General features: G+C 43.6%; 3 protein-coding genes across 5 annotated transcripts; 2 read left to right on the plus strand and 1 right to left on the minus strand.

Annotated features, from left to right (window-relative positions):
- Nucleotides 1-421: 421 nt before the first annotated feature.
- rilp (Rab interacting lysosomal protein) lies at nucleotides 422-9450 on the plus strand. Of its 2 annotated transcripts, none has more exons than XM_070829880.1 (8): nucleotides 422-961; nucleotides 2730-2856; nucleotides 4862-4983; nucleotides 6029-6214; nucleotides 6353-6522; nucleotides 6649-6774; nucleotides 6885-6983; nucleotides 7985-9450. In XM_070829880.1, the coding sequence occupies exons 1-8, from the start codon at nucleotides 626-628 to the stop codon at nucleotides 8109-8111; spliced, it is 1293 nt and encodes a 430-aa protein (XP_070685981.1). In that variant the 5' UTR covers nucleotides 422-625; the 3' UTR covers nucleotides 8112-9450. The 2 variants fall into 2 exon arrangements, with proteins under 2 accessions (XP_070685981.1, XP_070685982.1); XM_070829881.1 differs by having other exon boundaries at nucleotides 2733-2856.
- A 427-nt stretch (nucleotides 9451-9877) lies between these two features.
- On the plus strand, nucleotides 9878-17722 carry scarf1 (scavenger receptor class F, member 1). Its single transcript, XM_070829105.1, has 11 exons — nucleotides 9878-10112; nucleotides 10424-10488; nucleotides 10639-10740; nucleotides 11410-11950; nucleotides 12049-12267; nucleotides 13321-13449; nucleotides 14223-14329; nucleotides 14504-14615; nucleotides 14935-15059; nucleotides 15406-15543; nucleotides 15669-17722. The coding sequence occupies exons 1-11, from the start codon at nucleotides 10015-10017 to the stop codon at nucleotides 16793-16795; spliced, it is 2763 nt and encodes a 920-aa protein (XP_070685206.1). The 5' UTR covers nucleotides 9878-10014; the 3' UTR covers nucleotides 16796-17722.
- A 67-nt stretch (nucleotides 17723-17789) lies between these two features.
- Nucleotides 17790-22071, minus strand: vtna (vitronectin a). 2 transcript variants are annotated; one of them, XM_070828805.1, is made up of 8 exons: nucleotides 22004-22067; nucleotides 21162-21281; nucleotides 20621-21064; nucleotides 20384-20523; nucleotides 20132-20288; nucleotides 19864-20016; nucleotides 19282-19779; nucleotides 17790-18280 (listed from the first exon to the last, which is right to left on the minus strand). In XM_070828805.1, exons 1-8 carry the CDS (start codon nucleotides 22056-22058, stop codon nucleotides 18162-18164), a joined length of 1686 nt encoding a protein of 561 aa, XP_070684906.1. In that variant the 5' UTR covers nucleotides 22059-22067; the 3' UTR covers nucleotides 17790-18161. The 2 variants fall into 2 exon arrangements, with proteins under 2 accessions (XP_070684906.1, XP_070684905.1); XM_070828804.1 differs by lacking the exon at nucleotides 21162-21281 and having other exon boundaries at nucleotides 22004-22071.
- Nucleotides 22072-24001: the final 1930 nt, after the last annotated feature.

Below are 24001 nucleotides of genomic sequence, written 5' to 3' on the forward strand. Positions count from 1 at the left end.
TAAAGGATTGCCTCTTTACTGTGTTTAAGTCTGATATAATGAAGTTTTACTGTAGTTTGTCTTGCTTGAGTGCAGTTTTCCCCCTCGTATAACTAGTTTCTTTCGGTTATGCGATTGCCATTTATTGGACAGTTATAGGTCAGCATGTCTGACTAGATCTTCACGGGAAATTCAATGTTCACGCTCTGGTGCATGCATCAGTATGCTCGACCTGGCAGGCGAGTTTCTGCATTCAAGTGTGTGTGTGTGTGTGTGTGTGTACTCAAATTACATTGGCTAGAAAAGTAGGAGGATCCTGCAGAGAGTAGACTGCAGGAGTTCTGGTCTGTGCCCAGCCTTGTGCTGCACTTGCATAGCAAAGTACTCAGTGTCCTGTATTGTGTTTTTTGGAGGCTCTGTTAATGTCACTGTAAACATGCATGACATGTCGGGGGAGGAGCAGGTCAAGTTCAGGCGTGTAGCTCAACGATGCACGCAGTTTACACTTCACAGCGGCGCTAGTTTTGTGTTTTCACTTTACTAATCCTCTTGTTTTACGGCTGGCTGTTATGTCGCGCTGACAAGCCGCTGTCGGTTTCGATAGGCGGTAAGGAGCATGTGAAGGGAGCTGCTGCCGGACTCAGACATGGAGAGACCCGAAGCGGAGAGCACAGCCACAGAGGGCTGCTTAGACTGGACTTTCTCGGCTCTGACTGTGGACGATGTGTATGAAATAGCCAAACAGATCGGCACCGAGGTGGAGAAACTTATCGATGGCTGCGGTAAGGAGAGCGTCGTGGGTCTGGTGCCGAAGATGGTGAAAGTGCTGGAGCTGCTGGAGAGCTTCGCCTCCAGGAACCAAGCTCACAAAGGGAAGGAAGAGGAGCTGCTCAAGACCATCGAGACCCTGCAGCTGCAACAGCAGAAGAAACAGCGTGCGGGGAAAGAAAGCGACGAGGCCGGCGACAAAAATGAAATACGGGTGAGGCACCGGGGGGAGCTTGTAATCTCCCCCCCAGCATTTTGAAAACGATACACCAGCGGCGCCATGACTTTTAACCACAGTGTTTGTGTGTTAACGTTATAACAAGCTTACAGCTGTCGGTGTAAGACAAACATGTGAGTTAACCGGTCAGGCAGGCGACAGAAAAGGGCCTTCCACATTAAGCTATAATATAAACATTAAAGGTACAGAAGGCTTCAATTGAGAGTATTAGATTCTTATAATGCACTTACTTTTGATTACCTGTACAGCCATGCCCGGCCATTTTAACAGTGGGTTAGCTAGCTAGCTAATCCGCCAACGGTAACCTGCTCTGCCGCCATGTGTCGTCAAGGCAACCGCAGCTTGACAGTTAGCAGTTATTAACAGCTAATAGTGTGGACAATTAAAATATATTTAACATTAATAATTATTTCTAACCGCGAATAGCTTAGTAATATCGTTTAAAAGGTGTACGTGAAGCTAGGAAATGCAACATAGCAGTAATTCCAGCTATCTTTGGCATGTTTATGTGCGATGTTTAGCTAATTTAAGCTTAAAAAAAAAAAAAGCTAGTTAGCTCGCTAATCAGCAACACTGCCACAGGGAAAATATTCACTTCAGCAAAAGGTGCATATTAGCAGTAGCCTGATCTCACTTGGTGTAAACTGTCAAAGCTATACTCATTCTGTAATAACGATAAATGTGGATGTGCAGCAACTATTGTGATGAGATGTGTGGAGCTTATTGTATGTTGTGCATTGACTGCCAACAGGCTGGAGTTTATACTGGGTAGTGATTTGTGTCAGCTGGGTGAAGGGGAACCTTGAATGGGAGTGTGCACTCTGAAGCATGAGATCAGGGGCTAACGGGGCCGCTGCTGCTCAGCTTTGCCTGGGGGCCCACAAACAGGTTAATCCAGCCATGTGTCAGTTCCACATAGTCTAACATGTAATGCCTCATTCTGCAAAGTAAACAAACAATCACATGGGTGTCAAACAGGACATAACCATAAAAAAGATGTAGCTTATTTATTACTATATGAGTTGGAACGGAGTAAAAGAGTCACAGAATAAACAAACCCTGCACAGATGCTCTAAAGTGTGTTTTCTTACTCTCTACTGTGGTCATGTTGCAGACAGTTCATGCTACGAAATGTTCTGATTTAATCCATGCAGGTTAGACCAGTTTGTATGGGAAAGAGGATGTACAGTACATTTCTGCTGCGACATGAGGGCTGTACAGGCTGAGCTGATACTGTACTTCCACAATGTGTGTTATAGTTTATTAACTAACAAAGAACTTCAGCGTGACTGCGTGATACCCAATCTTTCAAATGGTTTTGTAAAGGCAAAGCTATTATTAGTTTTGAAATTGTGCTATCTAAGTCTTAAGAATATGCAGCACGTCTATGCTGTGTAACCTGTATTGTTGCCAGTTCTCCATCTTGTGAAATCTCTGCTGGTTCTGCCAATCTATCAGCACATCTAACCTTTAAACACTTTAATCCATTGTATCAGCATGCTGTAGACCAGACAGCATTGTTATAATCATTGCTAAGAAAGTAAATGATGATTTTGTCGTTTTCAGAAGTCAGAATTTCACATTCACATGTACGGAAACCATTTCAACTAAACATCTGTAATGACTTAACAGCAAATGACACACCCGCTTTAGCCGAAGCCAAAATTCTAACGTGCTCAAGAGATTTTTAGCGGAAAGTGTCTGTGAGGTTCTGGTTCTACAGTGTGTTTCCCATCCTCTCAAGCAGGAGCTGCAGCAGAAGGAGCAGCAGTGGAGAAGGAGGTGTGAGGAGCTGCAGGTCCACGTACAGCAGCTCCAGGGGGACAGGGAGGAGCTGCAGAGCAGGCTGAAGGGCAGCCATGCACACGAGGGTATGTCCCAAGTTAAATGTGAAATATGCCCTTAAAATCCCATCGTTCCATACTACACATTCTTCATAGTATTCACATGACAGTTTAAATCCCAGCCCTAACATTGGGGACCTGAGGGAATCATGATGAGTTTTTCCATCTGTGAAAGCTGTGTGACTGTCAGTAACCCAGCATGAGTTTTGATACATCTTGGAAAACTAATATAACTAATATAACTATAAATAAAGTACATAAATGTTGATATCACAAAAAAACAATTGTATGCTTTACAGCTCAGTGTTTTCAGAAGCACACAGCAAAGTAATCCATGTTCACCATTATCTCTCAAGGCCATTTGGCTATGTAGTCCAAGTATGCAAATGTTTGTAACAGCATCCATGAAAATGCTTCTCCACCAGTTACTGTCCAGATGTCAAAGCAGCGTGTTAAGAGTCATATGCATCGAGGCTGAAAGCAGTCCAACTATTTGTTGCGTTGTCACAGTTATTTTTGAAGCAGCAGAAAGGAGAGGACTCAGATGCACTACTTACAGACACAGAAAAAGTCCAAATCTAAGTGGTTTATTAGAATATTTCTTTGTTTAAACACAAAATTATTTTATTTTCACTTGGTAGAGAGTCAGCATTAAATATACATATTTGTCGGTGCACATAATTTACATTTGACGTCTCAGTCATAAGGTTTTGTCTCTTCTCCTATGCTCACTGACACACGTATACTGATAAACTCACTAATGCGAGTTATGTGATGTGGAGTCACTTTTCCGACTCCAGGCCATGCGGCGGGCGAATGTGATCATTCATTGGATGCGATGAATGTGATCAGACTGTTATCAGACTCCCATGTTTCACCTCACTGAGGTGAAGGACAAATGTGCTGTCGATTATTGCTGTTAATGTACAAGATTTTAATTTCAAAGGCCGAAAGAGAAGGGTAAAACAAGACACCTTTTTTTCTGCTGCAGTGCCAGTAGGTCTGAAGACTAGTTTTTTCCAGAAGCAAACAAAAACACATCGTGCCATGAATGGTATCAAGCTCTGTGAGAGCTTTGGTTGTATTTGCCCAGGTTGTGAGATATCCACGTCAGAGATTTCTCCCTCCACTCCAATACACTAGAGGTGAATGGAGTGCTACTTCTGGTATGTTTGCAGTAAAATGTCTTTCCAAACACAATGTCTCGGTTACTTTAGATAATCCACAGACCTCAGTGTGAACACTTTTACTTTTTAGTTAAAAATTAGTGCCTATGAAGCATGTGGATAGTCATGATTTACTGGGAGCTTGTCTCAGCAGAAAAGTTGTTGAATTTTCCAAAAACTGCACTCAGCACTGCAATGGAGTTCTGTTTACCAACATTGAGCACCCAAGGGTGAAGGTAGCATACACACAGGGCTTCAGAACAAAGTTGACTAATTTCACCTGTTTATTGTAGCCATGTCAACAAAACACGCTGACATTTCGGCCTTAGTTGCCTTCGTCAGAGCACACAGAAAACCAAAACTATCGATCATGCTGTGTAAAACATGAAGATCGTGGTCAGTATCCTATGTCACGTCCACACTACTTCAAGATCAAGATAGTTATCTTGTATAACCAGGTGGTCATGTGGTAATAACCTGTTATATGTCGATTTCTTCTGTTTCATTTTAATGAATACACGCTTCCTTGAAGGAGAAAGAGGCTTGATTTAGTTTGTAGTATACTATGACCACTGTCTATATTAAATCTTAATTACTGTGGTCATATTTGTCACCATGTAAATGGTAGGAAACGCTGGAATGAAAATATTGAGCTTCTAACGTACGTCTCCATGATACCCTGTGGGCAGTCATCACTCTAGTGGCTCTATCAGCCATAACTATATAATTTAACATAATATATATAGTTATGAATACAGAACTCCTTATTGTATGACTTTTATCTTCATCCTCGGTCTAAATTCATCACACAAGAATCATGGCCAGCAGTGTAAGAATTGTTTCGAAGTGTGTGTTTGTGTGTGCAGACCGTGTCCAGCGGCAGGAGCGAGAGGTGATGCTGAAGCTCAAGGGGGTGGTGGACAAGCAGAGAGATGAGCTGAGGGCCAAAGTGCAGGAGATAACCACCATCTCCAAAGAGGTGGAGGCGGTAAGGAGACACAAACTCAAACGTATGAGGACTCTTCTGCGAATGCACACAGACACACGGATGCACAGAAAGTCTCAACTGAAGACTCTGACTCTTTTTTTAGTCATTCACGGTGTGCTGGGTTTCAAGACTGGAGAGAAACACAAAGAGAAAACAGTCACCTCTGCTGGGCCTCATGACACACGGACACACAAACACTATTATAATATTTATGGCTGTGACTACAAAGGTCAAAGTCCATAAAGGTATGCTGGCGTTTCGCATAGAAACAGTAGTGTTTATTGTGTTACTGTCATGCTGAGATTACAGGTTTTATTCATATTAGCATGTATACAGCCTTGTAACACACACATAATTAGACAGCCGTGTATCACAAGCAGGATCAAAGGAGAAGTAACAACATTAAAACCACACCAATAAACACAGTGGAGGACAGGAGGTGTGTTTACAATCAGGGAGAGAGTGCAGAGATTATCCACATAGTTACTGGTTGAGGATTAAGCTGCATTTCAGACAAGTCTGGGCAGAGTTTTCACCCCCACACAATTACTGTGTGTGTGTGTGTGTGTGTGTCCTTGTATGAGTCTTTGCACGTGTCTTTGTGTCAAGACACGTCCACCACATGAGTTAAACAGCAGCCATAACTGGGTGTGTATTTGTTATTGCTTTGCTCACAGGCAGTTGACTTGAGTGAAAGACTGAAAAGCTGAAACTCATGAGGCCAACTGAACTAGTTTCTCTGCTCAAATGGATGCCCAGAATTTTCATCCTCACAATGAATGAATGCTGCACTTGTGTTGACGTCGTGTGGTTTAATTCCTTGCCCTCTCCCTCCCGTGCAGGGAGACATTTTTACCCCACTCTCATAAGCAGATAGATTGTCTCTTTGGCTCAGCCATGGCTTGTTGGTTTTGGGTTTAACTATATTTATAGCTGATGGAAAATACAGAAAGCGTCTGTTTGACTTTAAATCTGTTTAGTAGGTCTAGCTGACTGATTAAAAATGGTTGTCCATATTCATCTGTGTGTGTGTTTGTGTGTGTAGCTCCAGGAACAGCTGGAGCGCTTCATGAAGATGAATGCGGAGCTGCGACACAAGCAGAACGTGCTGCAGACCCAGCTGAAGAGCACCGTGGAGAGGAAGGCCGACATGGAGGCCGACCTGAAGGAGAAAAGCAAAGAGATAGAAAACCTCCAGGCACAGCTGGACAGAACCAACAGCAACACCCCTGTATGCATGTCTCTAACACAGGATGGGTTATATGCATTACATTTCTGTTCCCTGTTTTTCATCTCCGTGTGTTGTTGGCGTTAGTTTGAAGTGGTTTTGTAGCCAGCGTGACCTGATGACTCTGTGTCCTCCCATCAGTCCAGTCCGAGCCAAACAGCTCGGGAGTCGAAGAAAAAGTCGACCGTTGACCAGAAGGATCCCGATCAGCCGTGCTTCACCAAGAAGGAGGTGCGTGACATCATTTTCGAGAGGAACGAGCTGAAAACCAACCTGTTCCTGGTGCAGGAGGAGCTCAGCTACTATCAGAGGTGGGTCTGCTGTTGGTTTTGTGGGTGATATGATTTCTTACTTTTGATACATAGAGTTTCCACAGCTTTAAAGAGCTGTTCCTAATGATTTTACATGTAAATGAAATCAATTGTGTGGTTCTGCAGGGAGATCCTGAATGAGGAGAGGTGCCCAGGTTTCCTGTTAGAAGCTGTGCGCTCTGCCATAAAAAAAAGGAGAAAGCTCATTAAGGCAAAGATGCTTGGGATTCCTGTGAACGACTGCAGCAGCAGGTCTCTCTTATGTACATTTGCTTGCACACACACATTCATCGTATCTAGAAATAACGGCCCTGTGTGGAAATATGTTCACAAGAGAGCACGTTGTTTGTTTTTCTTGCCAGTGATGAGGAGGAGAGGAGCTCTCTATTTGGGCAGACAGAAGTCGACGGCACAGAAGTTGACGGCGCTGACAAACCAGCTGAGTCACGCATTCGAAACCTGTGAGTATAACTTCGACATGAAACCACACTGTTGAGATGATTTACTCATCTGTTTAAATCTGTCACTTGAGGTACGGGTGGTTTGATTATTTTTGTTTCAGCATCTGTCCCTGCTTATGTTTTTGCTTTGGGTAAAAGTTAATTTTCAGATCTTTTTCTTTACAACAATGTTTAGAGGAGTGAGATGGTTTTCTCATATTTCCAGATTCTGGCATGCTGTTGGTTAAAGGTCCCATAATCAGCTCAGTTTTTAAGTTTATATTTGTGTTTTTACACCAGAACAGATTTACATGGTTTAAAACACATTATTTTCCTCATAGCAAACATGGCTGCTGCAGCTTTTCTCAGCCTCTTTGTGTTTTAGAAGAACAATCTGCATCCTTCGTTCTCTCCTTCAACATGTTTGTGCAACTGTGAGCTGATGTTAGAGGGCAAAAAATGATGGGTGGCGATAAGGCTTCAGTAGGTTTTCAGTGGACTGGGAGAGTCGGCCTGCTGAAGGGCTGGAGGAGGTCACATGATCAGCAGATCATGATGGCATCATAAAATAGAATAGAATAGAATTTGATTAAATGAAGAATGTGTTTGATGACTGAAAAAAGCCTGGTTAATCTGAGTTGCAGGCCTTTTTAACTGTATCAGACAGCCACACTAATCAACCTGTTTTCCATTTTGCATTATCACTTCTGCTACATATCATCTGAAATAACAAAGAAACATATTAGAATGTTTTTTAGCCTAGAATCTCCAAAAGAAAAAAAAACAAGTGGAGCTCATATATGCAGAAGAATGAGCAATTAATAAAAGCAGAGCAGGAGCAGTAAAATGGCCCAAAACCAGCACAGCAGACGTCATCTGTGAACTGGTGCATTAGTTTCATCTCTCTCCCTGCTGACGCTGTCACTGTCATGAGATGCTCGTCAATCCTGCACTATATTTAGCTGTAATCCCTGACTACAGATCTGACCTCAGGCCTGTCTTTTCTACTCTGTCGGCTGCAGCTTTGGCTTCCTGGCGCGGTCTGGCAGCGGCCGGAGCCCCACCCACATGAGCAGCTCCGCCTCCAGCTGGGAGATCATCGGAGACTCGGAGGCCACTGATGTGACGGAGCAGCAGCCGTCCACCTGAGCCCGGTACTGACCAGAGAGAGTTAGTCTTCATTTCTTCTGAGGAAGACACCCTTCCTTCCTCCCTCAGTCAATCAGTCTGGCTATGGCTTAGGGAGAAGATGTCGAGCCCCAGTGTGTACAACACAAAAGCATAATGTGAGTGTGAGGAGAGAGTGTGTGAAGTTCTCAAACAAACTCTTCAGCTTTCTCACTTTCATTTCTCTTTTGGTTCACTTCACTCTTGCCCAAAGTCCCCTTATTTTTCTATTGAAGTGATAAATAAGAGGAACGCTGTTTAACTACAGAACACGTGGCAGCATCAAGAGGGATTCTTTTTAACATGCCACAATAAAAAGATACTTTCTCTTTCTTTTCAAATGTTAACATAACAACTGTGCTATTCTTCATTATCAAGGAAAGTATTATTGTCAATAATTTTAGAAAAATTGTTTATTATGCACAGATATTTATAGAGATCCTCAAATATTTTTAACAAAAACCAAAGAAATTACAGAGGTATATATTCTAAAATGCACCTCTCCCCTCTAATAACGGGGAAAACAGTATATAAGTTCACCTCTGTTCCACAAGAGGGTGTTTTAGAATAATTATCAAGATTTTACCGCAGATTCATCATGAAACTTTTACCTCAGTGGGGGAAATTTTAAGCCATGTGTTTACTCCTGTATGTTTCACGATTTGAAGCACTTTCATCCTCAAGGACAAAAAAAAACTTCTAGTCATATTAGAATCTGAATTTTAACCCCTTAAGCCTTAACTTACCGCTTGTATTGTTAAAAATATATTTTCACTACGTGAAGCCAAAGCCTTTGGCTGGTGTGTATTTGATGGTGGTGCCATAAATGTGTGTGTAAGCACATGTGTTCTGGCTGGTGTAACGGCCTCTGCAGATTGGTTACTTTGCTTTTAAAGGAAGCGATGATCGTGTGTGTGGGTTGTCTTTGCGTCGTTCCCACCACCATTAGCTGACGAGTGAAGTAACCACATTTACTGTCTGACCCGTCTGCTCCCTCTGAATGTCTGACCATACGATACCACTATTCAGTGGTACAGACAGAAACTAGTTCAGTTGGCCTCATGAGATAAGCGGTGTGGCATTTGTTGTGATCTTCCAATCACATCATGTTCTTCCTGAAATGCTGTGTTTATTTTTGTGAGCATGTTTTTAATGGAAAGTTTTTCCTGATGAAAACAGATTTAAGATTTAATTGCCATTTGAGTGATTAAATGTGATGAAAATGTGATGAAAACAATTCAAATATGTGGATTTTCTGTGATATTGAGATATCATGATTGAATACAATCCATTAAACACAGAATTGTATTGAAAATCAAAATGATCTTGTATTTTTTTTCCCTTGAATCCTCCCAAAAAACACACAGTGCTACATTCAAGTGTTGCCAGTGTTGAATAAATGCAAATTTTTTACTCAAAGTGACCACCTGATCATCTTGACGCTCACTTTCAGGACTTATAAGGAGAGGGAAGGCTGTTAACAGTAGATTCTGGGAAAAGGTGAACAGCAGGGGTGTGTGTGTTTGGGTTTGCACGTCCCCCACCAGTGTGTGCGGCGAGTTTTTGTGTGTTAGTGTTCGACCATCTTTAAAAAGCTCTGTGTCTGGCTGAATAGAAGGAAGTGGCTCTGACTTCCCCAGGAAATGGGAAGAGGAAACCCGGGGGCTTCGACCTCCCCGGCTGCAGCGGAGCCACAAGACGACTCACAGGAGAGAAAGAACGAGGGAAGGGTGGAGGGTAGACAGAAAGAGAGATACTGCCTCTCATTGTGCTCCTTCTGACTGGAAGGAGAACAAGCTGAGGGACAAGACAGAAGTGAGGACACAAAGACGTGAGGACAGACAGATATTCGGTCCCTGCTTTTAGTCTCGGACTTTGTGTGGAGATGAAGCTTCTCAGAGCTCTGAGTGCTCTGCTCTGCTGCTCGCTGTCCTCCTCACAAACGCTGGATCCTGCCGGGAAGAACGTCTGCCGCGATATCAGGTACGCTTCACCTTTACCTTCACTCACACCTCCTATCTTACTGCTGTTCTACTGTCAAGTGATGACAGCAAGAGCCAGTTGATTTCAGGAGATTTTAACATCAGTGGAAGAAAAATCAAGATACCAGTGATGCTATTCCTGTGACAAATTGTAGGATTTTTTCAAGGAGCTCCACTTATACAGCCTGTATTTTATATCTTCTTTTCCTTTTAATTATTTCCTAAGGCTGTTGTCAGAGTCTGTAGTTGAGTTTTCTTGTTAAGTTTCAGATTTGTCAGGCTGACTTGATTATTTTTTTTCTGTAAATTCAGGAACCCCTCAACTTTAGTCTGTTGTGCTGGATGGCGTCAAGACGGAATAGAAGAGTGCACAATACGTGAGTTTAAATGTTCTAATGGAGAGCAATCTGCAGGACTTATGCTTTTATTGCCTCCATATTTGCTTTGCTTTCCTGGTTTCTCATTCACTAGCATGCTGTGTGTGTGTGTGTGTGTGTGTGTGTGCGCATGTGCGTGTGTGTGTGTAGCTGTGTGTGAGGGGGAGCAGGCCTGCCTGAAGGATGAGATCTGTGTGTATCCTGGAGTGTGTCGCTGCCCACCAGGCTACTTCGGCGCTCAATGTAAAACACGTGAGTGACAATGAACAACAACAACAACAACAACAGGAATCCCAGTTGTAAAAGTATTCAAACCTTTAACTTAAGTTCAGTCACCAATACAACAGTATAATAATACCCCATTAAGTCTTCCATTTAAAAACCTACTTAAATAAAGGCACAGAAGTGTTATCAGCTTAATGTATTTGTAGTATCCAAGTATCCACAGTAAGTACTGTGCTGTTGCTGTTGTTGCACGTCAGGGTGGAGATTTTAAATTTTGAGTTGCTTCCCAGCCGAGGGTTCGTGCTCCATCCAAAAGGTCACAAGACAAATCTGAGAGGTCATCAGATACATAATAAATGAGGCCGAAATAAAGAAAAAGTTCTTTTTAGGAACTTGATCTCTCTGTTTTTGATACATTTGATAATTATACCTTTAAATTGATTATTTAAATGAAATACATATATATATATTCATTAAAATTAATTAGATAATTCATCTGAAAAGCAACCAGTACTATACCTGCCAAATGTAGTGCAGTGAAACTACGCTTTTTCTCACTGAAATTTAGTGGAGTTTAAGTAGAAAGTATTGTGAAGTAACAAAAGTAATAGTAAATGTACATTCCACCACTTTATACAGTGTTTTGTACTGTATTAATGTTATATGTATTCCCTGTGTTTGCTTGGTTGTTACCAGGCTGTCCTCCTCAGTTCTGGGCCTCAGACTGTCGCCGGGTGTGTCAGTGCTACCCACATGGCCACTGTCACCCCGCCACGGGTGAGTGCACCTGCAACTCCAACCGCTGGGGTCCCCTGTGCCAGTACTCCTGCAGGTGCGGCCGGCACGGCCACTGCCACCCCGTCCACGGAAACTGCACCTGCGACGAGGGCTGGTGGACGTCAACCTGCTCTAAGCCGTGCCAGTGTGTCAGTGCGGGATCTGTGGGCCCCGGCTGCGACCAGCTGACGGGCTTGTGTCAGTGCCACAGGGGCCACAGGGGCCTGAAATGTGCCATGCCGTGCAACTGCTACCTGTCGCGCTGTAATCAGCTCACCGGTGTGTGTGAATGCGAAGCAGTTTGGTGGGGACTCAGCTGTGACCGGCGATGTAACTGTGACCTCACACACAGCAGCTGTGACCCGGTCAACGGGGAGTGCCTGTGCCACCCAGGGTACCAGGGTCCCTTCTGCAACCAGCCCTGTGAAGATGGGAAGTACGGCAGCGGATGTAAAATGAGGTAGGTTTAGGCTATGATACATGTCAGAATGTCAGAATATTTGTCTGTCACTGTTAGCTCTCTGTCACTGCCTTTCTGTTTCCCTCTCCTGCCTTTAGATGTGGTTTCTGTAAAGACAACCAGCTCTGCTCCCCCACCGATGGCGCCTGTGATGCCTGTGAGCTCGGCTGGAATGGTACACGATGCGACCGCGAGTGCCCGTCTGGTTATTATGGAGACGGCTGCCAGGAGAAGTGTCCACGTTGTAGAAATAATGAACCCTGTGACCCGAAAACTGGGAAATGTTCGAGCTGTGACCCTGGATGGACTGGATCCAGGTGTGCATACGAGTTTGAGGCCTTGCTTAAGTTATAGTGAAGGTTACCAGATCATTTGTCGGAGTTTATTACATTTCTAGAATGGTATTTCTCAATCCTGCCCACTGCTCTGCATGTTTTAGATGTTTCCCTGATTGAAATGATCAGGAAGCCTGAATGATCCATTCATTTGAATCAGGTGTGTTGGAGCAGGGCAGTGGGCTTCCAGGACCCGGACTGGGAAACATTATTTTAGACCAACAAATCACATCCAACTAACCAAGAATTTTACGAAGTACATCATGAAGTCAGGTTTTTCCACCTACCAGTGTTTTTGAAATACTTAAAATAATAACAACAGCCTTCATCAGTCTAATAAATCTCCTATGACCTGTCAGCGTATGGATCCCATAGTGGGTACTTTATCATCTTGCTAAAAAGCAGTTGAAAACTGGGAACTAAAAACATTTCCTGGTTGGTTCATACGGCTGTTTGTTCTGGCTTCCAACGTCCATCAAATAACTCGCAATTGTAGTCAGAAAATCAAACCCAGATGAGATACGACGATGTGGATTTGAGTTTCCCACAAGCTATTAAACCTGCTAAAATGAAATAATAACCCAGTCAGTAGCAGCTCACCACTGCACTGCCATTTACTGATAACATGTGATGGATAGAGTGTTGCTGCTAAGCAAATTTCCACTCTGCATATTGATTTTCATACTGTGTGGAAATAAATGCAAATAGCTGCCTGAAAGGAGGAAAATCAGACTTAGAGTGTCCGGTACGCTTTGGTAAAAGTTGTCTGTAACATAGAGTTAATGCAGTTTATAGTTAATGTGCTGCTACATGTAAAACCAATGGTATAATCCTGTAGCTTTAAAATAAGTCTGCTCTTTGATCTTGCCTTTACTTGTGTCTTCACTCTCTAAAGCAGCAAACGTAACAGACTGTGTGCACTTTATGTGCATGTGTGGTAGGAAAAGAATCAGTTTAAATAGTTACACACGCAGTGAGACTGATGTTTAGGAAGATGCCTTTATTATTATTATCTTCATCGTTCCCTCCCGCCAGATGTGAGGAGGCCTGCTCTAACAGGACGTTCGGAGACGCCTGCAGCTTCCTGTGTAGCCCTTGTTTCCACGGTGACTGCCATCACGTGACAGGAAGATGTGTCTGTCAGCCAGGCTTTCAGGGAGAGAGGTGAGCTGGCTGGCAGGGCCACGGATTAAAGCAATGCTTTAAATCACAGATGCTCAAATCGTTTAACCAGCCACAGAAGCAAGAGGAGCTAAGATAAAACTGTCACTCAGTATTTTGGTTTTTGTAGTCATGCCTGTTGTTTTATTAAAATGACAGTCGTGTCAGCAGACTGATAAGGGCCTTTATTCTCAAGGTTGGCTGACCATGACCTTCACTATTTTAAACTGAAATACTTCAAAATGCAAATACACAGTGTTTAACCACATTATTAGCTAAACAGACTTAACTAAGCCAACCCTAAAACAAACGTCACTTTACTTGCATTGCTGTTTTGTTTGTCAAACTTACATCGCCATGGTGTAGTTGGTAGTCGCTGGTGCATTCAAGGAACCTCTGGCCTCTGCAAATTAACGATCAGCCTCTAAACAGCACTGGTGTCACGAACTGTGTTTTCTTCAGACCAAACCCATGGGACAAACGCCCAAAGTAAAGCAAACATGAGAAGATAAAATGTCTTTTCATACCAAGATGGTCATATAATTTTAGCAAATTCAAACTAAGTACGCTTTGGAAAATAAAAGTAAATGCACAATGAGGTTAAAACATGCTAAAAACCTCCCTTTAATTTTCTCCCCTATGTGGCTGCAATGTGTATTAGTCATCACAGTGTGTTTTCACTGTACGCTAAAATAGATCATGATTAAGTGTTCACACACAGGACACTTTGTTTTCTGTGGTGGTGCAACTATGTAATTCTACGTTTTTTTTTCCAGCTGTAACAGCAGCTGTCCCGCCCTGCAGTTCGGCCTCAACTGCTCCTCCGCCTGCGACTGTGGTGACGAGGTCCAGTGCCACCCAGTCACTGGTGTCTGTCCCAGCAGTAAGTGCATCTATCCTCACATCCCGACCTCCCTCCGTCCATCCATCCATCTATCCACCAAAAATGTATCTGTAAATGCTGGTGGATGGATTAGTGTATGAGCCCAAATGGCATCACGTTTCTTGATGTGTGTGTGTGTGTGTGTGTGTGTGTGTGTGTGTGTGTTGATGCCAGGTATCAGAGGCTCTGTATTAGCTGGTGTGCTGGTTCCTTTGCTCCTGCTGCTCCTTGCTGTGCTCTGCTGTTGCTTGTGTTGTGGAGGAGGCCCCGTGGATGGCAAAGACAGGTCTGCGCCTCACATCACTTTATCACCATCATCACGACCTCTTGGTATTCTGTATAGAGATCCAAACACTCCCGGGCTGCCTTGAACTGGAGTGAACTTTTAAAATTTGTGAAATCAAACGGCTTTTACTTTGATTTTGAGCCATGACCAGCTGTGAACTTTTCAGCCCTCTTTTGTCCTTTCCCCACACAGAACCTTATATATATAACACAACCCAGACTCTAGATTCAATTGTACAATCAAATCAAATTTGACTATGTCACTGTGCAACAGTATGAGATTCTGACTATATAAGCCGTTGTACCCTTCCTTCTTCCAGGGCGACTGTGGCCGATGGAGGTTTGTCTGTTCGGATAAAATATCACGTCTACAGCGTCCTGGCTAACATTGGTGCTGCCCTCCCCTGTGTCTCTGATTGGTCCTCTGGCCTGCCTCGTGTCACCGGTCAGTCCTGCCCAACAGTATTCATGGGATAATCGTGCATAATACTGATGATATGTTGTAATGGGCCATTTTATTCATCTTGACTTATCTATTCTTATGAAGAGTTCAGCTGTTCTTCAGATTATACAGCTTCTTGGGAATGAACTTATAAAAAAAATTATAATTAAATTAAATTGATGAATGATAAATTCTAAGTTGAATATTTTTTCATCTCTGTGTCTGAAGGGGTGAAATGTTTGAAGGAGGAACTGCTTCAGTTAATTATGTAACACAGTGCTAAAAACATATCTTAAAGCATGAACAGACTTTTCAGTAACTTTCAATCTGTTTTTCATGTCACACACAGTATCTCACCATGACCCAGAGCTGACGTTCAACCACAGCTTCATTGAGCCTCCCTCCTCTGGCTGGGTGACTGAAGGGTCGTCCTTTGACAGTGATGAGGAGGAGGGAGAGGCGCTCTACTGTGTCCCTCCAAGAGAAGGTAGGAGCAGGGATACACCAAACCTCAGAGTGCCCACTTTTGGTGGTGAGCACAACCGGCACTGCAGACTTCCCTTTCCCTTCTTCTTATGTCGCTGGACTTTTCTCTCTCCTTGTCTTTGGCAGACATCCCAGCGGTGGCGGGCGGTGAGTTCCAGGAGATGAGCTCGAAGTGCAACATGTTCTTAGACCCGTCCGGCTTCAGCAGTGAGGACATCACCTCGCCATTCAACATCCCTCGCACCTCCAGCATCGCCAAGTCCAAGCGGCCATCTGTCTCGTTTGCCGAGGGGACTCGCTTCAGCCCCAAGGAGAGGCGTGGCTCGGGTCAGGACACTGGCGCTCTCCCTGGACAACCACGCAACAAACCTAAGTCACCCTGGGGGGTTTTGATGCTGTCTGCCCTCCAGAGTCAGGGAGGAGCAGTCAGAGCTGGGGAGGAAGATGGAGCTGAAGGTGAGGAGAGGGAAGATGACGTGATTGCGACAGACAATCAGGAATCAGCCTATGACTTTGGGGACCAAGAAGCGGACAGAACCCCAACCCGGGCCACCCTGCAGGTCCCTGGGGCATCAGGACGAAGGCGGACTATGTCCAACACAGCTCATAAAGGGACCCAGCTGCCAACACCTGCCACTGATGCTCAGGTGGGGGTCTCAGATAGGGTCACCACAGTGTATGTGACGGTGGGCAAGGCAGGGAAGCCCGTGCTGAAGACGGAGTCGAGCTCTGAGGGCCCTGTTCAGGCCATGCTACGACGTCTCGGCAGCCTCCAGAGACAAAAGGAGCAGGAGCCCGGCAGGCCCAAGCCTAAGGCAGCTGAGGGGATTACCAAACCACCCAGGAGGAAGCTCGGAGCTCGGGTGAGTGTGTGGGAGCAGGGAGGGCCGTCTGGAGGGGAGGCCGGTGTATGTAAGCCAATCAGGAGAAAGCATACATCTCAAAACTCCCCTGACGTAGCTAATGCTGGTGACACTCCATCATCAGAGAGCTGCACTCCTAAAAGACCACTGTCGTCCATTTTGAAGAGCGTGCCGGAGGTGGCTTCGGTCGAGTCGGGGTCAGATCTGAGGCCTGAGGGAGACACAAAGCAGGCTGGCGACCCCAGTGCAGGAAAAACTGAGAGCGGCTACCTGACTGTGGGGCCAGCAGGAGATGCCATGAGCCTCACGGAGGTCATCACCAACGAAGGCGCAGTGGTCAGTATGAATGACGAACCCTGCTATGAAAATGTCCTGATCAAACACTCATAACCTCTGAGTAACTAATATGTCAGCAGGTCTGATCCAAACAAAACTGCATATTTATTATTCTGCAGTTACAATGTTAAAGGCACAAAAAGAAAAACGTAACTACTGTAAATCCGAGTCAACTACAGGTCTGTGATTCTTGAATCATGGTTATTTGTTACACAGGTTACAGCAGAAAATATCTCAACCTTTAGCCAAAATGTCACATGAATATAATTTGAAACATGTTAAATTTATTTATTTAATTTTGCTCCAGTGATGTAAAAGTAGGAAGACAAGAGCAAACAATAGAAAACATGTCACAGTAGTCGTAGTAAGAGTGTATGACTCGGCAAGTAAGAACAGACTGTAACAGTGCACCCTTTAGACGTCTGTCAAAAGCCCCTGAAATTCAACAAAGCTGCTTTGTCAGTGTATTTTGCCCTCAGTAGATGTCAGAAAACTCCCCATCTGTCACCGCCCTCTGAGCTCTGCTGTGACGGTCACACAATACTACCGCTGGCTAAAACCCACATTATTGCAATTTAGGGATTTTTCTTTTCATTATGAGGGTGAGAGTGATCTGTGTGACAATACGTCAAGATTTTGTGACCCTTTGGTCCTCATGTCATGAATGTTTCAGATTTTCTTATTCACTCTTTTTTGTTGTGTATATGTTCACAATTAATAATGAAAATAAACATTTAGAAATTTGTAGATACGTGATTTAGAAAACATCACTGAATTAAATGTCTGCGTGGATCTGTGTGAATGGATGCGATACAGTGGCAAAAATGAGGGCGGAGGAGGCGGAGAAATGCAGCAAAAGCATGTCCTGCATTCAAAATAATGCACCTAAAGTATCAAAAGTATCAAAAGAGTTATATAGTATGGTATGTGTAACATTAGTGGAATATTACTACTGATGCATTTCCACATAATTGAGATGAAGCTACTTTCAACTACTTTTTACAGAGTTTGTTAGTTCAACCATCATGTTTTATAAGCTGATCACGTTTTATATGCAAAATCATGATCTGCAAACTAACCAGTAACTATAGCTTTCAGATTAATAGAGTGACGTAAAAAGTAAAACACTGAACTGTAGAGGAGTACAAGAGTAAATCATTGTTGTGTTTAATAAAGCATGATGTCGACAACTGCAGAGAAAATCAACCGTCTGAACTTTGGCCTGAACGAGAAGCGTGTGGACTTTCATTGATCTCCAATATTTGCTGAAGTTGATGAGCAGCTAGTTATGTGTTACAACTGAACATGTTTGACACACTTTTTGTTTTGGTTCACAGCCACTAGATTCAGCCAATGAACGATGTGTTGTATACAAAGTTAATCCAAATCATCATATCAAAATATCTAAAAGTATTTGAAACTACTTCTCTGCCCCGGTGGTGTCTGAACAGCCGAGCCAGTACTTGGCGATGGATCTGGGATATGGAGGCATGGCGGGGTCCACTCTCTTGGTCTTGAGGTCCACTCTGTAGTATTTATCTAGAAAACACATAAAACAAGACAATCATTCATGTTGCCTCACTGGATAACTGCAGAGGAGTGTGAGGGACACTCATACACTATTAGTCAGTAAATATAACCATAGTTAAGCTCAATAATAATAATAATCAGGCTTTTCTCTGGGGATCAGATAACACAACTGAATATGACGGTGAGTCTAAAGGGGAACTGCAGTGACTTTAGACTTCTGTTTCTTCATCACGTCGACTGATACACAGCATGTGAAACTAATTATAATAAGCCTGCTGTGGCCAGACGGATCTGGGGAAAGTTTGAAGAAATTACAGAGTTTCTGCCTCCCCCTCCCAGCTGTCCTCCTCATCTGTAACTCTGCTCACTTTCTTTTGTCTGAAACATGTTCCTGGCAGAACAGAGAGGTGCTTTTGTTTTGAAAGGGCGGGAGAAGCCTGCAGGTACGGAGTGCGAACATACTGCTGGACGCAGCAACCTGAGACGACGATATACAGCTTTTCTTTTGCTCCTCTGACCAAATGAATTTCCTACTTTTGGATAATAAAGTTAAGTTGGGTTTGATTTGATTACAGCTCTCATGAGGCTTTGGTCATATGCCAGTGGCAGATACTAATGGGATGTGCTGTTCTTTATAATCTCTGTTTTTTATGTAGCTAGCTCTGTGCCTATCACACTCTGTTTAAAGAATGTGAGTGTGTTCGTTTCTCAGTCTTGTGTCACAGTAAATTAAATATCTTCATGCATTGGAGACAAGTGATTTGAATACACCCCTTATTGAGAATATTGTGATGAGGATTTTTCACTAAATTTAAGCATTTAATCAATGATGAGTATAATTGTAAGTAGCAGCTGTAATTGTAATAAATGTTGTACACAGGGCATCCATGCAAGGCCAGTGGTGATGATCAAATCTGACCATCCTGCACTGTTTGAATGAATGAATATTATGTTAAATTGTTTTGTATGACCGTTATGAACAGCTAGTGAGTCTGTCCCTGCTGCTTTACCTCCTTTAAAGAAGTAGACGCTCTGGATGGGCATATTCCTCTGGGTGGCGTCCAAGTACGACCTGTCCCCTCTGGAGTCATAGTTGCCTCTGTTGTTCTGGCGGTCTCTCCGTCTGTCCTGGTCCCAGTCTTGAGCCCAGCGTCCGTCCCAGTCTCGTCCGAGCCTCTCCTCAATTTCCATCCTCCTCTCCGCCAACCTCAGACCCATTTCCATCCCCCTTTGTGCAAACTCCTGGCCCATGTTCATCCCCTGCCCAGCCATGGACCCCCAGAAGGGTGAGCGGCTTTGCCTCCTGCGACCCCACTGCTGGTCCCACTGCTGTCCATACTGCTGGCCTTGCTGTTGACCCCACTGCTGGTCAGGCAGGTAATCGTTGCGGCGTCGCGTGGACCTCGGGGAAGTGACATAGATTCTGCCGGCCATGACGGCATCCACCGGAGACTTGAGGCCCCTCCAGTCCTTGTCAATGAAGTGGTGTTTGTCATGATGCTGAGGCACTGAAGAAAATTAGAAAAACATTCAGGTGTACAGGTGACGACACGTGGCCCCAGGCACAAATAATCTGTAACACCACAACTCACGGTCAGAGAAGAGCTCGCTGAAGAAACGTTCATAGTTGTTGAAGTATACGTCGGTGTAGTGTCTGAACAGCGTGGAAGGAGACTTCTCAGACATGGTGATGCACTCCTCATGGGACGGCTGGTGCAAAAACTCATACGTGTAGTACTGATCCCCTGGAAGAGCCAGCAAATCTTTTAAGACATCTGACATTTAAGCAACATCATGTTCACGTGATCACAAAATATCCTACAGAAATATCAGGATGTGTTGTGTAATCTCGGGCCACACCTTTGAAAAAATAGACCTTCTCTTTCCCATTGTGACCAGGAGCAGGCAGAGCAAACGCTGCGTCCACATAATCAGGAATTTTGTCGAAGCCCACGCTGACATCTCGAGGATAGTCATCATCCAGCACACCATTATCGAACCTCCAGTACTTGTTTCCCTAACGATAGTTTGGATTGGTTTAAATATTAAATTGTTGTCACAGCTGGTGTCTAACTAGTGAACTTACAACAAGATAATTTCCCGTGTCCCCACCTTGAATATGTAAGTCTTGCCTTGACAGTTGACGCGGGTGAAGGCAGCATCGATAGGTCCTCTGATGCCCCACACATCCTTTATGAGCTTTGGATAACCAGGAAGCACCGACTTCTGATCCAGTTCAAAAAAGTACTCCCCTAGAAAATACACATGCATTCACAAGCCTGATCTGATTTTTATTACATTTCCTCTACAGAGAAAAGTAGACTTTAGGGGATTGTAGTGCTTACGTACCTCTGAAGACATATATGGAGCCATTCTTTAGCTGCATGAAGGAGTCAAAAGGCCTCCCACTGCAGACTTCGGCGTCTGGGTCGGGGACCTCAGTGGTGGCGGTTGTGACGGGAACCGTGGTCGTCTCAGCTGTTGCTTCAGTCTGAGGGGCCTCACTTGTGCTGAGCATGCTCTCCACAGGGGGGACTACTGTCTGTGAAACGGGTGCTATCTGCACAACAGGGGGTTTCTGAACCACGGTATCCATCGGTCGAGTGTGTTTGGTCATTTCTAGTGTGGTGTGCTGCTGTGGACTGCGACCTAAGTCCGGGACAGGCTCCTGTGTAGGCTTCAGCTGATGACTGATGGTGGGAATAGACGGGCCGTGTGTTGGGCGTCTTGGAGCCGGAGTGGTACCTTCAAACTCATCATCATCCTCTGCCAACACAAACGTGTCTCCACGAGCTGAGGGGGAAAAGGTGACATCGCTGACCATCCTTCCCTGAAGCGTTTTGACTCATGACATGACATGATTTTAAAGAAATGAGCGGATGTTTCTTACTCATCATGCCACAGATGGCCTCAAAGTCAGAGCAGCAGCTCTTGTAATATTTGCACATGGAGTCACACTGGCACTCCTTCTGAGAGTCAAAGCCGTTCTCACAGCGACCCATACAGGACTCTGAAGAGAAAATTGATTTTATGGATTTCCTCCTTTGAATAATAAGATTTAATTGGATTTGATTTGATTTGATTACAGCTCCCATGAGGCTTTGGCAGTACGCCAATGGGATATGGTGTACTTCATTTGAATAATTTTTTTTTTTTTTCTGCTGAATCAAATAATTAATGGATCAACTGATCAACAACAAATTATTCTGATACTGGCTTAATTGTTGAAGTAATTTACCAGAGAAAAATACCAAACATTTTCTGGATTTTGGTCAGACAAAAGAAGCAATTCGAAGTTATTACTTTGTATTCTGACCATTTTCTGACATTTTATACACTAAACAATTGAATACATGTAAAAAATAATCATCAGATTAATTTGATATTAAACATTATTGTCAGTAGCAGTCTGTAACTGTAATAAATACATATGTTTAAGTCTACATGTGTAGGCAGTGTGAAGTTCAGAAGTTCAAACTTCTCACAGCTAAATTAATGAAAATGACTGAATAGGCTATTAGGTGTATATTACTCTCTACAATATCTAGTTGTAGCAGCTGATAGAAATATAGAAACTCTAAATCAGGACACGTTTGATACACAGAGGTGATACGTTATCGTGTCTGACTGAAACATGATGATACTCTACAGAATAACCTGAAACATCCCTCTATTTACTCACTACAAAAACCTTTTCTGGACCATAAATGTGATTTTTAATGTTGCACTTACCATCTTCAGCCAAAGTCAGAGCGAGCAGAGCGAGCAGCAGGACGACAGGCCTCATGTTGCCTCTGGTGTGTCAGAGGACAGAATGAGTCTGTAATGACGGACCGCGTGCTCCAGATCATTGGAAACATGAGTCAGTCACCCCTCATCCTCGTTTACTTTAACCTTATTTGCAAACCTCTCTCTACTCGAGCAGATAAACAGACGCAGAGAAGAGCAATGTGACTGTCTGACCTCTGACCTCGCTGCTTTTGCTTTTTTTGACTATAACTTGTAAGTCATTTAAAGTCGCTGCAAAGCAACATAGGCTACGTGTTCTGAATTTGTCACACCAGAGAATAATGTGTTATTAATTACACTGCCACATTTGAATGACTGAAAAAAACCCTGTGATTTTGTTTTGTTTTTTGTTTAATTATGCTAAGTTTGATATGCTAATTTTTTCCAGTTTCTTAGTCTTTCTCTGCTCCTCTGGCACTGTAGCCTCATTAGCCGTGTTAGCTTAACCTAGCCTAGCGTTACCAGTTTAGCCTTTTCACCATAGTCAACGCAAACTAGATAACCAGTGCAATGAAGATGTGTGTTCTTAGCACTACATTAGATACCACAGGCACTACAGATTGGTATTTAGCTCCAGGCTTGTTAGCAGGCCTGCTAGCTCTAGCGTAGCCTTGGCGTAAAGTAGCTAATACAGTTTGTCTCCTCTCACTAGTGTGCTTTGTTTAAACACAGTTCGCACAACTGTGTGGTCCCAAATAAAGGCATCATCCCTGAGACTTACACTGTGACAGAGGTGCCTGCAACTCATTGGACTTTCACTTTCACCTTCCACTGACTTTACTTTCTTTCAAGGATGAGACTTGAATATAAAGCTCGTGACTTGGTGCCATTGTACAGACTCAAGGAAAAAGATCTGGCCAGCAACACTATCTTAACACGAGGTTACAAGCTAATAAAAAAAGAGTTCATGACTGTAGACTTCATCTTTGTCTTATCGTGCATATGCCTGCTTGTTTGTGAGTCATGACATTTTCCTGCAGCCGTGTCATGTGACGACTTTTTTGGATAATTCACAAAACGTTTGCTGTCCACCGCCCACCCGCTGTGACACAGTCAGGATTTAGTAGAATGGCGGTCATGAGTCTCCCTGACACCCTCCTCCACAGGAGGAGTCCAAACACCAGACGTACAGTCTCTAAATTGAATTTTCATATTTAACTAATTCAATTGACAAGTCTGATTTCAATGGGAGGGTTTAAATTGTATTTTGAAACCCCTCACAGCAATGAATAAACAGTGAATCCTTTAAATATTAGTTTGCCTGGTGGTGTATAGCAGTCATATATTAATATACTGAGACTGTAGAAATAATGGAATCAGCATTTTAAATACCCTGCATGATTTAACTTTACATAATGTATCACGGCCATTTAGCCTTAATCTTGTTTTAAAGTGTTACAGGATTGCAATGACGGCTATTCATCGATAGCTGTATGCCAGCTCCACGTCTACAGTGGTTCTCCTCACTTTGAATTTTTGTCTTTTGCTGTTTAAAGGTCCAATATTACGCAAAATGCACTTTTTTAATGTCTTTTCAACATAAATGCTTCCCCACTGTACCAAGAGAGCGCCAAACTCTGTCCTCTCTCTTTCTCTCCTGCTCGATCCCTCAGTAAAGGTGTGCGAAAACACCTCGTTTAGATTTGGCTCTCCTTATGATGTCGTAAGGGGATCTGTTGATCATGTGACCTCCTCCAGCTCATCAGTAGGCCAATGAAAACCCCCTGGATCCACCTCCCTGTCCGCCGTTGTTTTTTCCACACTGATGCCAGATTAGAGTAACAGAAAGATGTCGAACGCAAAACAAAACAGCATTTGCTCTGTTTGTCTAAAATGTGCAGAAAGGCTGCAGCAGCCACGTCTGGTACCGGAAAAAAAGTATGCACTTTAAATTGAACATAATATAGGACCTTTAAAACTGATATAACTCCTTATGGCTTT

This window comes from Pempheris klunzingeri, chromosome 4, assembly GCF_042242105.1.
Source record: "Pempheris klunzingeri isolate RE-2024b chromosome 4, fPemKlu1.hap1, whole genome shotgun sequence".
Classification (NCBI taxonomy): Eukaryota; Metazoa; Chordata; class Actinopteri; order Acropomatiformes; family Pempheridae; genus Pempheris; species Pempheris klunzingeri.

Coding starts and splice junctions, on each gene's coding strand:
- rilp (XM_070829880.1), top strand. CDS start 626: ATGGAGAGACCCGAAGCGGAGAGCACAGCCACAGAGGGCTGCTTAGAC. Junction 4,984..6,028: donor TCTCCAAAGAGGTGGAGGCG/GTAAGGAGACAC, acceptor TTGTGTGTGTAG/CTCCAGGAACAGCTGGAGCG. Junction 6,215..6,352: donor GAACCAACAGCAACACCCCT/GTATGCATGTCT, acceptor TCCTCCCATCAG/TCCAGTCCGAGCCAAACAGC.
- scarf1 (XM_070829105.1), top strand. CDS start 10,015: ATGAAGCTTCTCAGAGCTCTGAGTGCTCTGCTCTGCTGCTCGCTGTCC. Junction 10,113..10,423: donor AACGTCTGCCGCGATATCAG/GTACGCTTCACC, acceptor CTGTAAATTCAG/GAACCCCTCAACTTTAGTCT. Junction 15,060..15,405: donor TGGCCTGCCTCGTGTCACCG/GTCAGTCCTGCC, acceptor TGTCACACACAG/TATCTCACCATGACCCAGAG.
- vtna (XM_070828805.1), bottom strand. CDS start 22,058: ATGAGGCCTGTCGTCCTGCTGCTCGCTCTGCTCGCTCTGACTTTGGCT. Junction 20,017..20,131: donor GAAGGTCTATTTTTTCAAAG/GTGTGGCCCGAG, acceptor TGGCTCTTCCAG/GGGATCAGTACTACACGTAT. Junction 18,281..19,281: donor CGTCTACTTCTTTAAAGGAG/GTAAAGCAGCAG, acceptor TGTGTTTTCTAG/ATAAATACTACAGAGTGGAC.